We start from the raw sequence: 23,838 nt of genomic DNA on the forward strand, positions 1-23,838 counted from the left end.
CACAAAAAATTTCATAGAAGGCAGTTAATTTGTATATCTAAAATGCTTAATAAGTAAAATCAATTTTAGAGCATATTTATAAGCCACAGCAATCCTCATAGTAAACTCATTACTATGAAGTACAATTCCAAGGCTTGGAACCCTCAAAAACCTTGCTGGAGTGCTGAAATTGTCATGCACTTTACTTTTCTGCTTGTCACCATGATAGTTTATAAAATAAATGAAATAACGTGTAATGCTTCTAGAACCATGCAGCATATAGCAAGTTCTCATAGGCGTTTGTCTTCTCCCCATGCAGCTCTCTTCCAATTGCCAAAGTCACAGTGTTTGGTGATTAACAAGTAAAAATTAAGTCTCTGAAACAGACTCCCTGAAGATTAGAAGCAGGTGACTTCATGTTCAGCTGCCACCCCATTAGAAACATCAGAAATGACAGCTGAGTTTCTAAGTGTGGGACTAAGTATTACTGATGCAACACTAAAATACAAATAATTATCATTACAAATAAAACAGATAACTATTGCTACACAGTAAATAACAGGCATTCAAAATTTCTTCAAGAGATAACAGAAGTACACAGTACATTTTAAAAAGCTTGCATTATAAGTTTCATGCTTTCCTATAGAAAGGATGTTTCAGTTATGTAGAAAATTTGTTTATTATTTGTATTATCTAAATTCTCTGACAATGCCAGAATAAAAGTCATAAAGGCCCTGAAGCTTATTTTATTATGACCCCAGTTCATACATGTTTAATTGTTTTTGAAACACGATTACTTCATATCTACAACATATTTCAGTTACAGCCAAACTTCTTGAAAGCCGTATGGAAGACACATCACTTCCTTCAGATGTTCTTCCCTCTTTCCTCTCTCTTGTCTAAATCACTGATGTACCTGTGATTCTATTCCTTGCTCTCTTCTTTTTTTCTGTGGAATTTTTCTTTAGGTAATCTATATTAACGTGGTTTTAAACTCCATTTTCCAAATCTGTTCCTTGAGCTAAACTTCTGCTTCAAGACTTTTTGTTGTATCTTCAACAGTAAGAGTACTATCAACCCTATTTCCCTACATTTGCTCCTGGGCCAAAGTCATTCTAAAAGACCTTTGGTCAGCATCTCCCAAAGCAGAAATTAAACATTCTTGCTCTGTAATTTCCAGCTGGAGAGAGTTCAACTCTCAGAGGCAGGAGACTCCCATTTCCTTGTCATTTTCCTCCCTTCTACCATTCCCCCCCACTTCCCTTCCCCTCCCCAGTGTGTACTGAAAGAAAGAAAAATGAATTTGCCTACTTTAGGACTTCTTTCCAGTCCTTCTACCATGGACTGACTGGCTTATTTTAGGAACTTTGGATAATAAAGACTATTGTAATAATGGAAATTATTTAAAATGCAATAGCCCATCAGAAAAAAGAAAAAAACATTTTGACATGGTTATGTGGGCCTTTGAGTTCCCTTTTTTCAGAGAGAGAGAAAAGAGTAGCATCAATATACCTCATTTGAAATATTTTTAGTGAATTGTATGAATTCTAATTTAAATTTTTAACTTAATCAGAAAAATGTTTTGATTTAATATCTCTTAGCTGATAATAAAAACAGACATTAAAATTGATATGTAAGTCTAATTTGAGTTTTCCATTTATTTTTTAATCTTAAAATTCTCATTTCTCTTACCTTTGTATGCTTTCTAATAAATTCAATCGAAACAGGGACCATTCTGTCAAATAAGCTCATTATAAATTCCTTTTGAATAACACTGACCGACGCAGGTAACATGTTCACCCAAGATAACATCAGTGGTCTCCAGCCTAACATGTGAGGCTCCATGTAAATCATGCCACACCTGGAAACCTGGAAAGCCATAAGTGGTTACCATCAAGGGAATGCTTATAAAATAAATATGATTTGGCACCTCTGTTTCTTACAATCTTCAGCAAAGTCTTGGAGGAGGGGAAAGCTTATATTATATTATTTCATGATCTCGATTTTTGTGTCTAACTTTACCAAATAGTCCTAAACCAAGAGGAAAACATCCTGACCACTAAATTTGTCAAGGTAAGTCAACAGATGTATCTGTACTTTGAGAATCAAAGATTGCTCTTAAAAGAAATTCTGCTCATATTTTTTGTTTAAAGTCAAAGGTACTAAGCAAATACATGCATTCATAATACCTTATAATTTATAAAAAGATGTCAAAACGGAGAACTTACAGTTGCAGGCGAAGCAACTTCTAAATCCATTGGCTCAAAAATTAGATTCATTTGTGGTGACATTTGAATAATCTCCCCACTCATGAGACATAGCTTCTTGTTGTCATCCAACACAGTGTTCATATTCTCAATCCACACTGCATCTACTGGGCCATCAAAAATTAACCATTTCCTATCTGGAGTCTGTTTCATGCACATGTGAACAGAGGGCAAAAATATAATGATGATAGTATAAGGAAACAGTCCAATATTATTTCAAAATTTTAAAATATAAGTACTAGGATTCATTTCATCATGAAAATGTAAAGGCATTTTTTGAATAAAGTTTACTACGTGTGTGTGTGTATGTATGTGCACGCACGCATGTATATAATATGTATCACTAAAAAAGCCTATACTATATATGCCATGGACAAGACAAAAATAAGTCATCTTTCCTTAAGATTCAATCTTTTTCAGTCTCTTCCTTCCTCCCTTGCTCTTTCTTTTCTTTTCTTTTTCTTTCTTTTTTCCTTTCCTTTCCCTGTCTTTATTTTTTTTTTAATTTTTAATTTAAAAAAAAATTTTTCAGGGTCTCACTCTGTTGCCTAGGCTGGAGAGCAGAGTGGCATGATCATGGCTCATTGAAGTTTCTGCCTCCCAGGCTCAAGCAATCCTCCCACCTCAGCTCCCAAATACCGAGGACCACAAGTGCGCACCACCACACCCAGCTAAATTTTGTATTTCTTGTGGGGTTTCACTATGTTGCCCAGGCTGGTCTTGAACTCCTGAGCTCCAACTGCCTTGGTCCCCCAAAGTACTGGGATTACAGGCATGAGCCACTGCACCCGGCCCTTGATCAATGTTTCTGAACTCAAATATATTAACATGTTTTAGAAAGTAATATAAGTAAAAAATATATAAGTGTCAGGAAAAACAAAATTATTCAGATTATCTGACTCTATATAGTATAATGTTTATGCCAATTAATTGCCCTTGTGTGCTAAACCAAATTTCTTATCCCCTTCACTGAATGAATTCACACACATACATACATGTGTACACACTCCCCTTGGGCTGAACTCTCCCCTGATGGTATAGAAAATTACAACCAATATAACATTCACAGTCCTACAATGATGTAATAAATAGGAAAATATTTACACATTGTCCAGAATATAGTAAATGCTCAACAGATATGAAAGAGTAGCCAGGTATTAGCCAGAGTGTACAAAGATGGATTCTCCTTTTCAGATCCTTATAATTCAAGCTTTTTTGTATACACCAATGATTCCTCTCTTTTCCTTCAGCAAATATGAGTTCAAGTTGAAGTAGTGAAGGATTTGAATCCTTAGCACATTCTCAGTCCCTGCAGCCAACTGCATTAATCTATAAGACAATGGGTCTGTCTCAGGCTCAAGCCACCCCACACCCACATTCAGAGGCTAGTTCTAGCTGTGTTCAGGAAGGAAGCAAGGAAGAGCCACAGCTTGGTGATCATCTTGAGATCAACTTCCTCTTCTGCTGTGGGCTTCCCATGCCTGTTATGCATCACTTTGAGAAACACTACCGTGCAATGGCGAGAGCTTGGGCTTCACAGTCCCAAGGACCTCACTTCTCATTTGACTCTACTGCTTATGAGCTGTGGACTTCAGGTGAAGTACTTAAACTCCCTGAGGCTCAGTATTTGTGGGACATAGCTTCCTGAAAAATGTAATGTAAGCTGTAAGTATAAAATAGAGGTATGTCATGATTATTTCTGTGTAAATAATGTAACTGCGTATATTATCTAGTGACTTCATCTCTTACTCTTAGCCAGAGTGCCTCCACTGTGGCAAGAGAGGACCTAAGAAGCCACATCAAGGGTTCCATGCCTCTGTCTGCTTCACCTGTGCCGACAATTTCTTTTATCCTTGAAATTACTATTAACACTTGACTTTGGGCAAGATCTCTGCCATATGAGAGTCAGTTCTTAACGTCGCTCATTGCCTAAGGTCTTTCCAGCAGTAAGAGCAGAGCTGAGATTTCACATTTTATCCATTATTACCTGACTCATGAGTCATGCTCTGCTAGGTCCTTAAGTGGGTAGACAGCATCAAGTTTAAAATGTATGGTAGTCAGAAGAAAGAAAACACTTATAAAAAAAATGATTTGATAAACAAATTAAAGATCCTGAGCCTAGGCCCCTTTTCCTACACTACCAGCTTTAGCAAGCGGTCTCCCATATAATCACACTCTCTGCAGAACCTGCTAAAATATGGCAACCCTGGAGGGTCCCATGCTCACAGAGCCTCCCTCATTGCTAGCACAGCAGTCTGAGATCTAACTACAAGGTGGCAGCGAGGCTGGGGGAAGGGCACCCGCCATTGCTGAGGCTTAAGTAGGTAAACAAAGCCTCCAGGAAGCTCGAACTGGGTGGAGCCCACCGCAGCTCAAGGAGGCCTGTCTGTCTCTGTAGACTCCACCTCTGGGTGGAGTCTGACAGCTGTCTGACAGCTTTGAAGAGAGCAGCAGATCTTCCAGCACGGAGATTGAGATCTGAGAACAGACAGACTGCCTGCTCAAGGGGGTCCCTGACCCCCGAGTAGCCTAACCGGGAGACATCCCCCACTAGGTGCAGACCAACACCTCATACCTCACACAGCGGGGTACACCCCTGAGACGAAGCTTCCAGAGCAAGAATCAGACAGCAACACTTGCTGTTCAACAATATTCTATCTTCTGCAGCCTCTATTGCTAATACCCAGGCAAACAGGGTCTGGAGTGGACTTCAAGCAATCTCCAACAGACCTACTGTTAGAAGGAAAACTAACAAACAGAAAGGATACCCACACCAAAACGCCATCAGTACGTCACCAGCATCAAAGACCAAAGGCAGATAAAACCACAAAGATGGGGAAAAAGCAGGGCAGAAAAGCTGGAAATTCAAAAAATCAGAGCGCATCTCCCCCTCCAAAGGAACACAGCTCATTGCCAGCAATGGAACAAAGCTGGATGGAGAATAACTTTGACGAGTTGAGAGGAGAAGGCTTCAGTCGATCAAACTTCTCAGAGCTAAAGGAACTACGTACCCAGAGCAAAGAAACTAAAAATCTTGAAAAAAGAATGGAAGAATGGATAACTAGAATAATCAATGCAGAGAAGGCCATAAACGAACTGACAGAGATAACCATGACACGAGAAATACGTGACAAATGCACAAGCTTCAGTAACCGACTCGATCAACTGGAAGAAAGAGTATCAATGATTGAAGATCAAATGAATGAAATGAAGCAAGAAAAGAAGTCTAGAGAAAGAAAATGAAAAAGAAATGAACAAAGCCTCTAAGAAATATGGTATTATGTGAAAAGACCAAATCTATGTCTGATTGCTGTGCCTGAAAGTGAGGGGGAAAATGGAACCAAGTTGGAAAACACTCTTCAGGATATCATCCAGGAAACCTTCCACAACCTAGTAAGGCAGGCCAACATTCAAATTCAGGAAATACAAAGAACGCCACAAAGATACTCCTCGAGAACAGCAACTCCAAGACACATAATTGTCAGATTCACCAAAGTTGAAATAAAGGAAAAAATGTTAAGGGCAGCCAGAGAGAAAGGTCGGGTTACCCACAAAGGGAAGCCCATCAGACTAACAGCAGATCTCTCGGCAGAAACTCTACAAGCCAGAAGAGAGTGGGGGCCAATATTCAACATTCTTAAAGAAAAGAATTTTCAACCCAGAATTTCATATCCAGACAAACTAAGTTTCAAAAGTGAAGGAGAAATAAAATCCCTTACAGACAAGTAAATGCTGAGAGATTTTGTCACCACCAGGCCGGCCCTACAAGAGATCCTGAAGGAAGCACTAAACATGGAAAGGAACAACCGGTACCAGCCATTGCAAAAACATGCCAAAATGTAAAGACCATCGATGCTAGGAAGAAACTGCATCAACTAACAAGCAAAATAACCACCTAATATCACAATGACAGGATCAAGTTCACACATAACAATATTAACCTTAAGTGTAAATGGACTAAATAGTCCAATTAAAAGACACAGACTGGCAAATTGGATAAAGAGTCAAGACCCATCACTTTGCTGTATTCAGGAGACCCATCTCACTTGCAGAGACATACATAGGCTCAAAATAAAGGGATGGAGGAAGATCTACCAAGCAAATGGAGAACAAAAAAAAGCAGGGGTTGCAATCCTAGTCTCTGATAAAACGGACTTTAAACCAACAAAGATCAAAAGAGACAAAGGCCATTACATAATGGTAAAGGGATCAATTCAACAGGAAGAGCTAACTGTCCTAAATACATATGCGCCCAATACAGGAGCACCCAGATTCATAAAGCAAGCCCTTACAGATTTACAAAGAGACTTAGACTCCCATACAATAAAAATGGGAGACTTTAACACCCCACCGTCAACATTAGACAGATCAATGAGACAGAAAGTTAACAAGGATATCCAGGAATTGAACTCAACTCTGCACCAAGGGGACCTAAGACATCTACAGAACTCTCCACCCCAAATCAACAGAATATACATTCTTCTCAGCACCACATCGCACTTATTCCAAAATTGAGCACATAGTTGGAACTAAAGCACTCCTCAGCAAATGTACAAGAACAGAAATTATAACAAACTGTCTCTCAGACCACAGTGCAATCAAACTAGAACTCAGGACTAAGAAAATCAATCAAAACCACTCAACTACATGGAAACTGAACAACCTGCTCCTGAATGACTACTGGGTAAATAACAAAATGAAGACAGAAATAAAGATGTTCTTTGAAACCAATGAGAACAAAGATACAACATACCAGAATCTCTGGGACACATTTAAAGCAGTGTGGAGAGGGAAATTTATAGCACTAAATGCCCACAAGAGAAAGCTGGAAAGATCTAAAATTGACACTCTAACATCACAATTAAAAGAACTAGAGAAGCAAGAGCAAACACATTCAAAAGCTAGCAGAAGGCAAGAAATAACTAAGATCAGAGCAGAACTGAAGGAGATAGAGACACAAAAAACCATCCAAAAAATCAATGAATCCAGGAGTTGGTTTCTTGAAAAGAATAACAAAGTTGACAGACCACTAGCAAGACTAATAAAGAAGAAAAGAGAGAAGAATCAAATAGATGCAATAAAAAATGATAAAGGGGATATCACCACCGACCCCACAGAAATATAAACTACCATCAGAGAATACTATAAACACCTCTACACAAATAAACTAGAAAACCTAGAAGAAATGGATAATTTCCTGGACACTTACACTCTCACAAGACTAAACCAGGAAGAAGTTGAATCCCTGAATAGACCAATAGCAGGCTCTGAAATTGAGGCAATAATTAATAGCCTACCAACCAAATAAAGTCCAGAATCAGACGGATTCACAGCCAAATTATACCAGAGGTACAAGGAGGAGCTGGTACCATTCCTTCTGAAACTATTCCAATCATTAGAAAAAGAGGGAATCCTCCCTAACTCATTTTATGAGGCCAACATCATCCTGATACCAAAGCCTGGCAGAGATACAACAAAAAAAGAGAATTTTAGACCAATATCCCTGATGAACATCGATGCAAAAATTCTCAATAAAATACTGGCAAACTGAATCCAGCAGCACATCTAAAAGCTTATCCACCATGATCAAGTGGGCTTCATCCCTGGGATGCAAGGCTGGTTCAACATATGCAAATCAGTAAACATAATCCATCATATAAACAGAACCAAAGACAAAAACCACATGATTATCTCAATAGATGCGGAAAAGGCCTTTGACAAAATTCAACAGCCCTTCATGCTAAAATTTCTCAATAAATTCGGTATTGATGGAACATATCTCAAAATAATAAGAGCTATTTATGACAAACCCACAGCCAATAGCATACTGAATGGGCAAAACCTGGAAGCATTCCCCTTGAAAACTGGCACAAGACAGGGATGCCCTCTCTCACCACTCCTATTCAACATAGTGTTGGAAGTTCTGGCCAGGGCAATCAGGCAAGAGAAAGAAATAAAGGGTATTCAGTTAGGAAAAGAAGAAGTCAAATTGTCCCTGTTTGCAGATGACATGACTATATATTTAGAAAACCCCATCATCTCAGCCCCAAATCTCCTTAAGCTGGTAAGCAACTTCAGCAAAGTCTCAGGATACAAAATCAATGTGCAAAAATCACAAGCATTCTTATACACCAGTAACAGACAAACAGAGAGCCAAATCATGAATGAACTTCCTCTCACAATTGCTTCAAAGAGAATAAAATACCTAGGAATCCAACTTACAAGGCATGTGAAGGACCTCTTCAAGGAGAACTACAAACTACTGATCAACAAAATAAAAGAGGACACAAACAAATGGAAGAACATACCACGTTCATGGATAGGAAGAATCAATATTGTGAAAATGGCCATACTGCCCAAGGTTATTTATAGATTCAACACCATTCCCATCAAACTACCAATGACTTTCTTCACAGAATTGGAAAAAACTGCTTTAAAGTTCATATGGAACCAAAAAAGAGCCTGCATTGCCAAGACGATCCTAAGTCAAAAGAACAAAGCTGGAGGCATCACGCTACCTGACTTCAAACTATACTACAAGGCTACAGTAACCAAAACAGCATGGTACTGGTACCAAAACAGAGATATAGACCAATGGAACAGAACAGAGTCCTCAGAAATAATACCACACATCTACAGCCATCTGATCTTTGACAAACCTGACAAAAACAAGAAATGGGGAAAGGATTTCCTATTTAATAAATGGTGCTGGGAAAATTGGCTAGCCATAAGTAGAAAGCTGAAACTCCTTATACGAAAATTAATTCAAGATGGATTAGAGACTTAAATGTTAGACCTAAAACCATAAAAACTCTAGAAGAAAACCTAGGTAATAGCATTCAGGACATAGGCATGGGCAAGGACTTCATGTCTAAAACACCAAAAGCAATGGCAACAAAAGCCAAAATTGACAAATGGGATCTAATTAAACTAAAGAGCTTCTGCACAGCAAAAGAAACTACCATCGGAGTGAACAGGCAACCTACAGAATGGGAGAAAATTTTGCAATCTACTCATCTGACAAAGGGGCTAATATTCAGAACCTACAAAGAACTCAAAAAAATTTACAAGAAAAAAACAAACAACCCCATCAAAAAGTGGGCAAAGGGTATGAACAGACATTTCTCAAAAGAAGACATGCATACAGCCAACAGATACATGAAAAAATGCTCGTCATCACTGGCCATCAGAGAAATGCAAATCAAAACCACAATGAGATACCATCTCACACCAGTTAGAATGGCAATCATTAAGAAGTCAGGAAACAACAGGTGCTGGAGAGGATGTGGAGAAATAGGAACACTTTTACACTGTTGGTGGGACTGTAAACTGGTTCAACCATTGTGGGAAACAGTGTGGTGATTCCTCAAGGATCTAGAACTAGAGTACCATATGACACAGCCATCCCATTACTGGGGATATACCCAAAGGATTATAAATCATGCTGCTATAAAGACACATGCACACATATGTTTATTGCAGCACTATTCACAATAGCAAAGACTTGGAATCAACCCAAATGTCCATCAGTGACAGACTGGATTAAGAAAATGTGGCACATGTACACCATGGAATACTATGCAGCCATAAAAAAGGATGAGTTTGTGTCCTTTGTAGGGACATGGATGCAGCTGGAAACCATCATTCTCAGCAAACTATCACAAGAACAGAAAACCAAACACCGCATGTTCTCACTCATAGGTGGGAATTGAACAATGAGATCACTTGGACTCTGGAAGGGGAACATCACACATCAGGGCCTATTATAGGGAGGGGGGAGGGGGGAGGGATTGCATTGGGAGTTATACCTGATGTAAATGACGAGTTGATGGGTGCTGATGAGTTGATGGGTGCAGCACACCAACATGGCACAAGTATACATATGTAACAAACCTGCATGTTGTGCACATGTACCCTAGAACTTAAAGTACAATTAAAAAAATAAATAAATAAAATAAAATATGGCAACCAAGTTAACATGCATTGGTCTGTGGATTCTTTTCACGAGGGTGGGCAGCAGAATAAGCCAGGAGTAGGTAAGTGCCCACTCTCCATTCACAGCCAGTGGCAACCGGCATTCCACTTACCTCCTCTGCTTTCCACAAGGCAGTCATTGTCTTCCTAATATGCTAAAGGAAAAGTGTGGGAACTTTAAGACATCATTTTGCAAAGGTGTGCAATTTCTTCTCTAAGCATTGGTGTGTATCTAACAATTAGCGGGCATGACAATAGCAGCAGCCCAAAGAGTGGGTGAAGGAAGAACATTACTGAAGAGGCAAAAGGATCAAGTCATTCAGATGTTCTCATTTCTAGTTCATCTCACTTCAGAGAAAATAACCGGAAATACTTTGCCCTGTCCTTTTGTTTTTCCTACCCTCTCTTCTGTATACCTCCAGGGCAAAGGAGCTTGGTCTCTGGCATTTTTGTAGGTGCTCACATTTTATTTTTTCACAGAAATACTGCTAGAATATCCAGTACTGTGTTTTAAATAAATATCTTAATTTATATATACAATTAGTTTGCTTGGAAAAAAGAAATTTGTCAGAAATAAATATCTTAACCTTTTAAGATATGCATGTGAAAATGTTAGAACTTACCACTGAAGAAGCAAATGCTCTAAAACTGACAGCAAGGACCCCATCGGACCATTCATGGGACACTAAATCAAACTGTCCGTACAGTTGGCCCATGGTGACAGACTTAGGATTTAAAACAGTTATTTGAACTCTGTTTTCTTCCATTAGCCCCTTAATGAAAAAAAAATCAAACATTTTTTATGCAAAGAATACTGTCTTTATTCATAGAAAACATTATTGTGTATATAGAAAATCCTAAGGAATCTACAAAGAAAGTGTCAGAAGTAAGTAGTGAATTTGACAAGGTTCCAGCATACAAGGTCAATATATAAAATCAATTGTATTATCTACACACAATGCTAATGAACAACTGAAAAATAAAATTTAAAAAACATTCACAATAGTATTTAAAAGCTCACGACATACTTAGGGAGAAATTAGCAAATGTTGTGCAAGATCTGTATTTCCTAAACTACAAAATAGGTTGGCAAATTCTCCTGTAAAGGATAAGATGGTAAATATTATAGGCTTTGCAAGTTTCATATGGTCCGCCACATATTCTTCTATGTTTTACTTTTTTTTAAATTAACAAATGTTTAAAATGTTAACACTATTCTAAGTTTATTGGCATTCCAAAAAAAGGCTTGGGGCTGAATTTGGCCCATGTACTGTAATTTGCTGACTGCTACAAAACAACCTCTGAGAGAAAATTAAAAGATCTAAATACAGAGAAATAGCTATTTCTTGTGGAGTGAAAAAGTTAAGTTTGATAAATTGTCAATTTTACCCAAAACCCTGAAAGCTGGTCTATGGCATTATAAGAGACATTAATGCCCTTTGGACATAAGCTTTTTTTTTTTTTTTTTTTTTTTTTTAAATTAATTGGCTTTTTAAAAAAAGGCTTACAGAAAAATTCAGCAGAAAGTACAAAGATTCCAGATACTCTCTCCACCACCCAGACACAACAGTTTTCCTTATTATTAACATCCTGAATTGGTGTGGTAAATTGTTACGGCTGATGAATTCATATTAATGTATTACTATTAACTGAAGTCCACAGTTTACACTAAACGTTCACTCTTTGTGTTGCATAATTATACGGGTTTTGCCAAGTGTGTGGTATCATTATCCCCCATTATAGTACCAAACAGAACACTTTAACTCCCCTAAAAATCCTCTGTGCTCCACCTATTGGCAATCATTTATTTTTTATACATAAAAACATAGTAAGTTCAACTCTTTCTAACATTGCCTTCTGCCTGGCACTCCTGAGCTTGGGACACAAACTACCAAACGGGGGGAAAAAAAATGGTGAGAATATTAAGCTTTTTTTTTTTCTTTTTCTTTTGAGACAGGCTCTCACTCTGTCACCCAGGCTGGAGTGCAGTGGCGCAATCTTGGCTCACTGCAGCCTCCGCCTCCTGGGCTCAAGTGGTCCTCTCTGAACCTCAGCCTCCTGAGTAGCTGGGACTATACGTGGCACATGCCACCACACCCAGCTAAGTTTTTGGGCTTTTTAAAAGTAGGAACAGGGTTTCACCATTTTATCCAGGCTGGTCTAGAACTCCTGGGCTCAAGTGATCTGCCTGTCTTGGCCTCCCAAAGGGCCAAGATTACAGGAAAGAGCCACCACTCCCAGAAGAATAGTAATCTTCTGGCTCTGTTGCCCAGGCTGGAGTGCAGTGGCACGATCTCAGCCCACTGCAAGCTCCGCCTCCTGGGTTCACGACGTTCTCCTGCCTCAGCCTCCTGAGTAGCTGGGACTACAGGCGCCCGCCACCATGTCCAGCTAATTTTTGTATTTTTAGTAGAGACGGGGTTTCACCGTATTAGCCAGGATGGTCTCAATCTCCTGACCTTGTGATCCGCCCACCTCAGCCTCCCAAACTGCTGGGATTACAGGCGTGAGCCACTGCGCCTGGCCCAGAATAGTTATCTTAAAACAATAAAACAAGTTCAATATCTTTGCTTTCTTTTGTGTACTCAGGAAGGCGATAACAATGTATCTTCCTAAATTAAGAAGTATAGGAAATCTCTATTATCTTCTTAATCAGAACAAAGTTGCTGTCACCAAAGAAAAGTTTTTATCCTAAACGGAGCAAGGCTAGTGTGAAGCTATAGCTTGCTTATGGTGGCTAAGGAAGACTGCCCTATGACATAATCACAATGTCACCCTTAGAATTCCCTGAAAATGAGCCATTTAGACTTTACAAGTGGACCAGAATACATGTTCACATCTTCATCTCCTACTCTGAGCAGTGACCTGTTGGGTTCTTTTGGAGACTTTATTTTATATATGTACACATATAAAAGATCAGTTCCTATGACAATAAAATAACAAAACAGGAAAAATACAAATGAGCAATAAACAAGATAAAGAATGCAGAAGACAAGTAAGAAGTGAAAAACTGGAAGAAAAAAGAGAAGGGAAGTAAAGAAACAAAATAGCATGGAACTGTAAAAGCAGAAGAAACAGATGACAGGAATAAGTAGCATATCAGTCTAGACAATCAATACAAATGATTTTAAACTTATCTTTGAAAAGATAAAGACCACAGACCTGCAGAAAACAAAAATCAAGCTATTTATTCTCTATAGAAAGTAAATCACAGTGACACCCAGGGATATAATTAATGACATGGGCAAATATACATACAGGGAGAAAGTAGGGGTAGCAATATTGAAATTAGACAAAGTAGATCACAACAAATAACAGAAAAGTAAGTAATTTTATATTGATTGAAGGGGAGACTCCTCAAGTAAAGATACAATCATCACAAATCTCATACAGGATATGAACAGTGAAATTTATAAAGTGAAAACTATTTGAAATATCTATAAGGAGAGGTAAACAAAAATACAATATTAGTTGAAGAATTTAAAACAGCCCCATTCCTTCAGCATTTCAAAGTCAATCAAAATGTGATGTGTATAAGAATTCTGAATGAGTCATTATAATATGTGTGCATATATGCACACACACACATTTCAGTTCAATACCACTAGCAGCCAATAACAGAAGCTTGCATTACAAATCTATCTAGAAAATAAAAAAGACTCCTCTGAAAGTATTACAGGAAAACCTTCAAATTTTTCTGTTTTCAGACTTTTTTCCTACAAGAGACATGTATTACTTTAATTTTTTTTTTAAAAAAAGAAATAAAAGGTTGAAAGCAAGTTTGTGGCATACCCTTCACATGAACTTCCTATTTGCTTCATTTTACTTTTCCAAAACTTTATTTTCTCTTTGACTCATTTTTCTCACGATTTTAAGTTGCCACATTGAAAGCATCTTTTAAAATAATGGTACATTCTGCCTTGCACAAAGTCAATTATAAATAAATTAATGCATTAATAATATACTTACCTTTTCACATATATCATTTAGTGCTCCAGCTAAGACGCGGTATGCACTAGTTTTTCCTCCAAATGGTTCTCCAACAATCATGAAACCATGACGCACAATCATCATTTCATATACTTGAAGAATCTTCTCGGAAAAGAATGTGGTCATTTGCAAATTCATGGAGGCACAATTGTCTTTGATAGCTGCCAGCAAATCATTATAATCTGGTTTTGGTAATTTTACCCCAGGAAACAAATCCGAAGTAATTCCCTGATGATAGATGATTTCAAGGATTTACATTTTATATTTATATTAAGTACACATATTTTGTATTGATGGAAATAGGGCCATTAGATAATAATAGTGCAACAATTTTTTTAACAGCTTTATAGAGGAATAGTTCACATACACAAACCTGTATTTTTTTCTTTTTTTTTTTTTAATTTTTAAATTGTGATCCTTACATGTTCGTTTTGCAAACAGTTTTTGTTTTGGTTTCGTTTGTTTGAGACAGGGTCTGGCTCTGTCACCCAGGCTGGAGTGCAGTGGCACGATCATGGCTCACTGCAGCCTCCACCCCCCACGCTCAAATCACATCCCATGTCAGCCTCCTGGGTAGCTGGGACTATAGGTGGCAGTATTTTAAGGTATAAAATTTCATAAGTAAAACTGTCAAAATAAATAACCAAGATAATTAACATATCCATCACTCCCCAAAAGTTTCCTGTAATCTTTTGTAATCCTCCTTCCCTCCTCTCCTTGTTGCCTCCTACGCCCATCCCCAGATTGCCACTGATCTGTTTTTGGTTACTATTTTTATTTGCATTGTCTAGACTTTAATATAAATGAAATTAGACCACATGCATACTACTTTTTCCCTCTGGCTTCTTTCACATGGCACAAATATTTTGAGATTCATACATGTCACAGCAGGTATCAATAGTTTATTCTTTTTTTTTGCTGAGTGATATTTCATTGCAACAAACTGCTACAGTTTTTAAATCCAGTTATTGACATACATTTTCATTGTTCCAGTTTTAGGCTATTACAAATAAAGTGACTACAAACATTTGTGTATGACTTTGTATGAACAAATGCTTTCATTTCCCTTGGGCAAATACTGAGACATGGAATACCGGAATATGGTGGATAGGTGTTGAACATTTTAAGAAACTGCTTAACTGTTTTCTAAAGTGGTTGTACCATGTCATGTTCCTCCAGTCATGTATGAGTTCCAATATTAGGTATGATCTGTCTTAAATTTTAACCATGCTGTGTAGTGATATTTTGTTATGGTTTCAATTTGTGTTTTCCAGTGAGTAACTTCTTTACCTGTGCTTAGGCCAAATGTTTATATTTTTCCTGATCTGCAGCTTGTCTTTCATTTTCTTATGTGTCTTTCAAAGAGCAGTTTTGTTTTTTTTTTTCCATTTTGTCAATGTATTCTTTTATGGATTGCGTTGTTGGTATTGTACTTAAGTAATCTTTGTCTAACACAAAGTCACAAAGGTTTTCTGCTAGAAATTTTAGAGCTTGAGGTTTTACATTTAGTTTCATGTTATTTTTAAGTTAAAAAGTTGGACTCCTGACTTCTAGTTCAAAAATGGCAGCGTAGAAGCAAGTTGACTTCACTCCTCACCGCCACTTGAGAAACACTGCTTAATAAATATTTGCTGAATGAATATACAACTGCATGACAATACATCTAGTGAGGTATATTTCCATATTCTGAAAATAAACATAGCTTTTACTCCTGGAAAATCTGTACAGTGCACTAGTACTAAACAAATTGAGGGAAAACTTTAGTGAGAAAATCTGAACTCTTTCCTTGTTGATTTGCTCCATAATGTGTTTGCATGTCAACTCTAAATACTAAGTAAAGCTCTTTTCAGAATGATGAGACATGCATGGTTGCCATCAGTAGCTAATGACACTGGCCAATACTAGCAACAGCATCTCTTCTCCCCTTCCCCATGACATAACAGTATCTTCAGTGCTAGGAAAACTGGATAAGTATATGCAGAAGAATGAAACTAGATTCCTGTATCTGGAAATATGTAACATACTGCTAGCTAACTGCCTGAATTCCAAGACAGTGCAAGTTAGTCCAACATCTAACATTTAGGAGGAGCTCACTATCCCTCTGAGTTCTTCTACTTGGTATGGAGAAGAGGAAAAGAATGACACCAAAGGATATTATGAAAACTTTAATCATTATTCTAATACTTCCTCTCAATTACTCACAATCTTAAATTATAACAAGATTATTAAGCTTAGTTCTTATCATGAAAAACAATTTCATAAAAAGTCATCTCATTCTTTTAAGGAAATTAAGCATATTTATCTATTTTATTTCTTCAGTCATTAGTTGAAAAAACATTTACTATTATTGATACTGTGCTAGGGATTCAGTGGTGTGTTAGACCAATTATTTTTCTTTACGGAGCCTACATTCTAGTGGAATATAAAGCAAATATTTTGTAACTTTCGTGTGCTCATTATTTTCTGCAGTAACAAACTTAAAAATACTATTTTAAAATCCCAAGTTGTTGAAAGTTCTCAAAGTGACAAAGCTAGCTAAACACACTTCAAATAAAATATGGAATTATCTATGTTTCTCTGTACTGTGTCATTTTTTTCCATAGTGGGAGCTTCACAACCTTAGACATGTGATAAATACATTATTATAAGAGTTTTGATACATTGGGATAATGAATGTTCTTACCTCAAAGAGTGGTAAATCATGGGATAAAAATTTTGGCAGATTTACATCAATGATAGATCTAAGCAGCAAAATTTCTTCATTTTCATTTGGATATTTCAGCTAAAAAAAAACACACTCATGAGGATATCTGCATCTGCTAACAGCACCCAACCTCTTCGTGTTCACATACACACAAACATACAGACCCTGTACTCAATTTAAACAAATGCAGCTCTTCTTTCATTATATTGAATTGTTATCCACTTTAGAAATTGACATTTAAACTTGTATTTTTTTTACTAGTTTATAATAAAAACCCAGGTTAAACTAACTACCTTTTACACACATATGCTAAGAGGTACTAACATGAATTAAATATAGTTTGGCAGCTGCCATCCCTTGTATTGGGTAGAGCTTGCTTGTTCTCTACATGTATTCACGACTAGCAGTATATTGGTCAAATGAAAATTATTAAAAGTGGGCAATCATTTTGAAAAGATGCATTTAAATTTAAAACATATAAACATTCACTCATTTGCCCATATTTTGATGCCAAGGCCTTTTCTCTGAGTATAGACTTAGGCACCATTTTTTTTCCAAAAGCCACATCAATAACACATCATCTACTCTATCTTGCTGTGTTCTGTTTTTGTTTTTTAAAGAGGTTACTGCTCTTCAAAGATTCTTATAATACAATTTAAGTATATCAGCCTGATACATTTTTAATTTTTCTTCAGTTTTATACACATTTCTTATCAACATCTTATTCAAAGTCAAAATTTCAGCATTTTATCTTTATTGAATCTTTCTTAAATATGAACTTAGTTTTCACAGAAAAAAAATTCCTTCCTTTTATGCTTCTATATAATCAGTTTTCCCACCACGCAGTTAGATGACATAGTAACAGTAATGTATCCAAGTGGCTTCAAAAAGGTTCAAGAAAAAGCAAACCGGCTCTGAGTAAGGAATGCAGCTCATCTGACAGAAGCGGAAGTGGAAGGGCAGGGGATGCTGCTGGCTGCACGCCCAGAATGCCACGTGTTAGCAAGTTCCACAGAGAGTGGAGACGGCTGGTCACATGCTAAGTTAGTTTAATAAAGTGTGTTTAAGAAAACTCACATTAGATTCCAAAACATTTGTGGTGTACCCAAAGTTTACTACAAATCTGGCTGAACTCTGAACGTGTTACTCATACCTATAGTAATGTTCACATGAATTAACAAAAATCCTAACTCAGAATTATTTCTTCCACCTTTAATACATTATTCAACATCTCACTCCAAAGCTTCTCCTACCACCATGCATATAATTTTCCAGAACCCTCTCCCTTTTCTCTAGAATCTCTCTGCCTAATAAATGCCATGTTGCTACTTAATTAGCTTCAGCCTTACAAAGTGTGTGATGCCTGGCAGTCAGAGTCAGTCTCTGAGTCTCGAGTTCTCCAATGACAGAGCATGTCCTGTTGATCTGGATTTTGTTTTTGGATCAATCTAACTGTACATAAATTATGAAGTGTCAGAAGTCTCTTTTGTTCTTTGAGAGGCTATTATTTTAAAGCAAATGCTTAAATTGTTTCTTGCTATAACAGAAACAAGCTTCAAAATATTCAGGCCAAAACATTCAACAAGTCTATATTAGCTTTGAAAAAGAATGATAGGATGTATTTGCAGGATTCCTTTGCTGCATAACTTTAATAGCTCAATTCCACAGTCAAGATTTCAGTGATGACATACACTAGGACAATGCATTATCCTTCCCATTATCTGACCACAATCTAATCCTGACATGCCAACTTAATACAAATTGTTGCCTCTAGTCTCTTTTATTTACTGCGAAAAACAATGACTTGAAGTTATGTCAGGCTAATGTGAAATAGAATATCACCACTATATATCAGAATTCTTGATAACGTTATTATGGAAGATAAAAATGCATCCTATTGTTCTTAATCACATAGGATATAATTTAAAATCTGTATCTTCTACAAATCATGAATGTGAAAAATTTGAAGCTCCAAGGTCACATTTTGCATTTTGCTATTAACTAAGCCTATCTTGATTTCATAAAGAACTAACTAATGTACAGTTATATTTCATGGTTCTACAATATACTCTCAATGAAAAGTCAACCAAAGCTTAAAGTATTTGGGCTTTCATATATTACAGTTACAATTTAGACTATTTTGAAGGTAACCATCATACTGCAAATCTATTACTGCTAGTCCACAGTTGGCTGCAATTGTGTAATTATAGTAAGTGACAATATTTAGAGTCTTTTGTGCATATTTATTATACTTATTTCATTTAATGCTGTATTTGTTTATACATTTATATAGACTGAGAGCATTCAAAACATTTCTCAGGAGTAAGCAATTTTATTCCTTGGTAGTATCTCATTAATGAAACAGAACTCAAATCACTAAGAATTACATGTGTAAGGTTTTACAAATCATTATAAAATTTCTTTTTTCATGTGTACAAGATAATATATTTTTGGTATAATAATTGATTTTTTTCAATCAATTAATGAAACCAACAAGTTATTGGAACTCTGTGAAGATCCATTAGGCTGGAAATTTACAAATAGGAAATTTACAAGTAAGAAATATTTGTGTTCTCTACCTTCAGATTCCCAGCAGCAGTAAGAACTGACTTCACGGCTCTCATTCCATAGTCGTAGTGATGTTGAGATGACAACTGTTCTGAACACAAGCGATACGTAGCCACAATTTTTACTGACAGTGGCCGAGCAGTGACAAACCCACAGGAGTACAGGACTATTTCAGCAATCATGGCATAGTCAGGCACCATCATTGCTACTGTGCGAAAGAGAGCCTATGGGTATGTAGAAAAGTTACTTTTAAAAGGATCATCGTAAAATAAGCTAGGCCCAGAAAGATAAATACCACATGTTCTCACTAATATGTGGAAGCTAAAAAAGTTTGTCTCCTAAAAGTAGAGAGTAAAATAGTGGTAACTAGAGGCTGGGAAAGGTGAGGTGGGGCAATAGGGAGAGGCTGGTTAACAAATGCAAAATTTCAGGTACATAAAGGAAATAAATTCTAGTGTACTGTAGCACTGTGGGGTGATTATAGTTAAAAATAATTTATTCTATATTTTTAAATAGCTAAAAGAGAAGAATTTGAATGTTTCCAACACAAAGAAATAAATATTTGAGGTGATAGATACACTATACCCTGATTTGATCATTACACATCATTTACATGCATCAAAATATCACTCTCTACTCAATAAATATACACAATTATTATATGTCAATTAAGAATAATTTTAAAAAGCAAAAATGTGTAAAGAGTTTACAAAATTAAAAAGACCACTGTAAAGATAATCATGCTCTTTATTTCATAATGTTATGACTTTATACCTTTTCTACAATAGCTTTACATTTTAATGTTCATAGTCCATTAATAATAATGTATTGTATTCTTGAAATTTGCTGAGAGAGCAGACCTTAAATGTTAAGATCTACTTAACAGAAAGAAAATAGAAAAAGTATATACATGAGGTGGTGGGTAAGTTGATTGGCTTGATTAGGGGTATTGTTACACAATGTATATGTATAGCAAAACATTGCATTGTATACCTTAAATATGTATGATGTTTATTTGTCAATCATACCTCAATAAAAACATCATTGACCTGGAAGTTTAAAAAGTAAACAAATAAACAGACAAATTCCTGGCTTCTAAAAATATAAAATAATTTTAATGTTCAAATCATATAGATAAAAAGCAACTTAAAAAATCAAATTTCTGTTGTGGTTATATAATAAATATATCATTAGCTTTTTGTATCAATTCTCTTTCGCCTAAGTGTTCAATTTCAATTTCAAATACATTATATTCTTCATGGGAAGCAACATGTTACGGAACCTCAGACTCTCCCAGGATGTTCAAATTTGGGTTTCTCATCTGGGCTGCTGAGTGTCCCCCTGTTGGGAAAGTGGGCTTCAAGCAAGGCTCTACGGGGATCTACTTAATTGTATAATCTAGGGTTTACCAGATTATGTTAGTGTTAGATAAATGATCCATTTTGAGATATTTTAAACTTTTTTGAATCTGAAGTCACAATGTCAGTCTTTCAGCAAGCATAATAAAGAAAACTGGAAATAAGTAATAGATAATTATTAATAGAGATAAATCAATTTTACAAATTGTAAAGATAACTTTTTCTCATGATATTTAAAATACTGAGATTATATGATGTTATATGATGGTAAGTAAACAGAACCTCAGTATTTAAAATACTGAGCTTATATGATGTTATATGATGGTAAGTAAAAGAATAAATAAGAATTTAGGTGTAGAATATTAGTGTGTATGAGGACTCATTTCAACAGCTTATGTATTAAAACATGACTTGCTTGTACAAAATATGGAAAACAATAATATTCTAAGGGAAAAAGAAGTTATTCTAGTGAATGACAATTGTAGTCAGTTCATAAATACATTCTGGGAATTAGTTGAATTACCAAAAACTCAAGGTAGAAAGAAAATAAGAACATCTTGCTTAAATGATCTGTTATAACTCTTCTAAGTTGAGAACAATTCGAAAATTTGTATCAAGTAAGATCCTTCTAATGTGTTGTGTTAATTACTAGCTAGAGGCTATAGTGCTGCTATTTTATCAATAAGGTTACCATTAAAGAATGGAAAGAATAAAATGTTTAAAAAATTTGAGCAAATAACTTGAAATAAAAATGCTTAAGCAAGTGTTCGAACCACTACACACATGAGGAAGAAAAGATCACGAGAATTGCTATACACTTGGTATCTCTTTTAAGGGGTAGGTTCTCAACAACGACTTTTTTAAAGAATAAAAGACAGAATGACTGAATTAACGAATCAGTCAGCCAGTCAACGGCGTTAGGGTGATAAAGTTTTTCTACAATAGCCCAAATTACTACTAGTTTGAGGTCAACATTCAGGACTGTGTGTTATAGGTTTCCCTTTGACCACCCTAGTTACTTCACAAATATCCTATTCACCTCTTAGCACTGTTAGTCATATGGTTGTGGAAAATGATGAAGCAGACATATTTCTGATTAGCAGAACAAAAAATAAAGTGAAGTAAAGAAGTGTCAAGGGGTATCATGATATTCCATTTATTAGGAGTCCTCTACCAACAATTAAACAATGATACTTAACACAATGAAAAGCATCCTGATTGAAATATTTTTTAAGCCTAAACCAGTGATTCCCAAACAGGTTGTGCAGCACACAGATATACTGTGGTTTGATTTTGGATATACCAGAAATAATCTGTTGGTAACAGCAGTAAGTTTGAATATAATTTAGTGCTTTGTTAAAAAAATTAAATTGGATTCTAGCTTAACCAGTGACATAGTTTGTTGAGTGTGAAAACAAAGACGGTACAGATCCAGGTAACATGCCAAGACTTGAGTAAATTCCAGTGCATGTAATCGATGTGAACATAATCTTCATGTTTATCTCAACAAAAACAAATGACCAAGAATAGCTGTTCTACTGCTTCTGCTCTACTGGTGAAAGAAGGAGAGTGGTACATAAGGAAATGTGTATACTTTCTGGAGCATGCTTTCAAAAGACTACATATTGGTACAATAGAAAAAATTCAAGCAATAACTTTTTACCATTTATTTTTAAGAAATTGCAAATCGATTTTAAAAATATTTTGATCTGTGCAGGAACAAGCTTGATTTTAGTTGAATCAAATGGAGGATTTAGGATCTACTTTGTTTTTTTCTCCTCAATACTATTAGTGTTTCATCCTACATATACTCTGAAAAGCTATGTATCACTTCATTGGCTTTGTGACACTAGGAGATCTAGAATGTGTCTATTTTACCGTGGCTTCTAGCAAACTATTCTACACTTGATCTTAGCCAAAAGGCCGAGAAGCGATCTAGCAAACTATTCTAAAATGATCATTGACTACTGATTCTTCAGAATAGTTTAAATCTAAAATATAGCTTCCCTAAAGTGAAGATGTATAAGAAACTGCTTTATTATGCAGATTGTCTAAATGTAACAGGATGTCAAAATGGGACTCTTTCCGCATGATATGACACATCAGTTACTACAGTGAGTATGATCTTCTCAACATACAAAATTTACAAAGGAAATGTCTACAACCTCGAACCCTCTCATCTACTTGTAGATGACAAAATAATTCAGAGAGGAAGGAGTTGTGAAAATATTTCTTTTGAAGGGAGCTGTCGTTATGCTCTGAGTTCCCACAACCCTCCTCACTACATCCAAGTTCTGTGACAGCTTGGTAGATATTCCTGCATTTTGGGAGATATGGACTGGTGCCTGACTCATGTCTGAAAAAGGATAGTGACCTGTGGTAGCAGGATTAATACCCAGGGGTTGTTGGGAAAAGGATTTATGAGTGGTACACAACAAAGAAGGCCCACACTGAAGCTCTGTAAGTCCTGCCCTACATACCTCCCGGCAGAGTGAGAGCTCTCCAACAGTGAAGTTTACATGGAGTCGACCACAGAGATCCAGGCAGAGATAAGGCAATGACAACTGGAGAAACAGAATCCATCACTCAAGCCTCAGGAATTACAAGTAGACTCCTCCTAATGGAAGAGTCCCTGAAGAACCCACGGACATGCACATTATAGGATTCAGCTATAAACCTCAGCCAAGTCCAGGGACTTCACCCAGAAGGTCAGATCTGAATTGTATATATATTTAGTGTTCACTGCTAGTTTAAAGGATGAGCATTAATTTGTCAGACAGTAAAGTGGCGGCCTAGCGGAGCACTTGAGAGAGAAAACAGCATGTAGAAAGGCAAGGGACCTTCAGAGGCTAGTGAGGCCCAGTGCAACAGACAGAGGCAGGGAAATGGCAGGATAGATGTAACTGAGTCCTCATGCCAAGGCTCTTATAGATTGTACTAAGAAATCTGAACTTTAGTCCACAGACAAAAAGGAGCCCAGAAGTTTTTTGAAGTTGAA

General features: G+C 36.4%; 1 protein-coding gene across 1 annotated transcript in view; it reads right to left on the minus strand.

The window, feature by feature from the left end:
• Window positions 1-23,838, minus strand: part of DNAH7 (dynein axonemal heavy chain 7) — a 340,938-nt gene that overhangs the window by 141,709 nt on the left and 175,391 nt on the right. Inside the window, exons 28-33 of the mRNA XM_025404220.1 lie at window positions 19,494-19,706; window positions 16,894-16,992; window positions 14,190-14,438; window positions 10,844-10,993; window positions 2,208-2,390; window positions 1,672-1,848 (exon numbers count right to left, since the gene is read on the minus strand). Coding sequence (XP_025260005.1) covers window positions 1,672-1,848; window positions 2,208-2,390; window positions 10,844-10,993; window positions 14,190-14,438; window positions 16,894-16,992; window positions 19,494-19,706 — 1,071 coding nt within the window. The remainder of the gene's footprint in view (window positions 1-1,671; window positions 1,849-2,207; window positions 2,391-10,843; window positions 10,994-14,189; window positions 14,439-16,893; window positions 16,993-19,493; window positions 19,707-23,838) is intronic.

The sequence above is a fragment of the Theropithecus gelada genome, chromosome 12, assembly GCF_003255815.1.
Source record: "Theropithecus gelada isolate Dixy chromosome 12, Tgel_1.0, whole genome shotgun sequence".
NCBI classification, from domain to species: domain Eukaryota; kingdom Metazoa; phylum Chordata; class Mammalia; order Primates; family Cercopithecidae; genus Theropithecus; species Theropithecus gelada.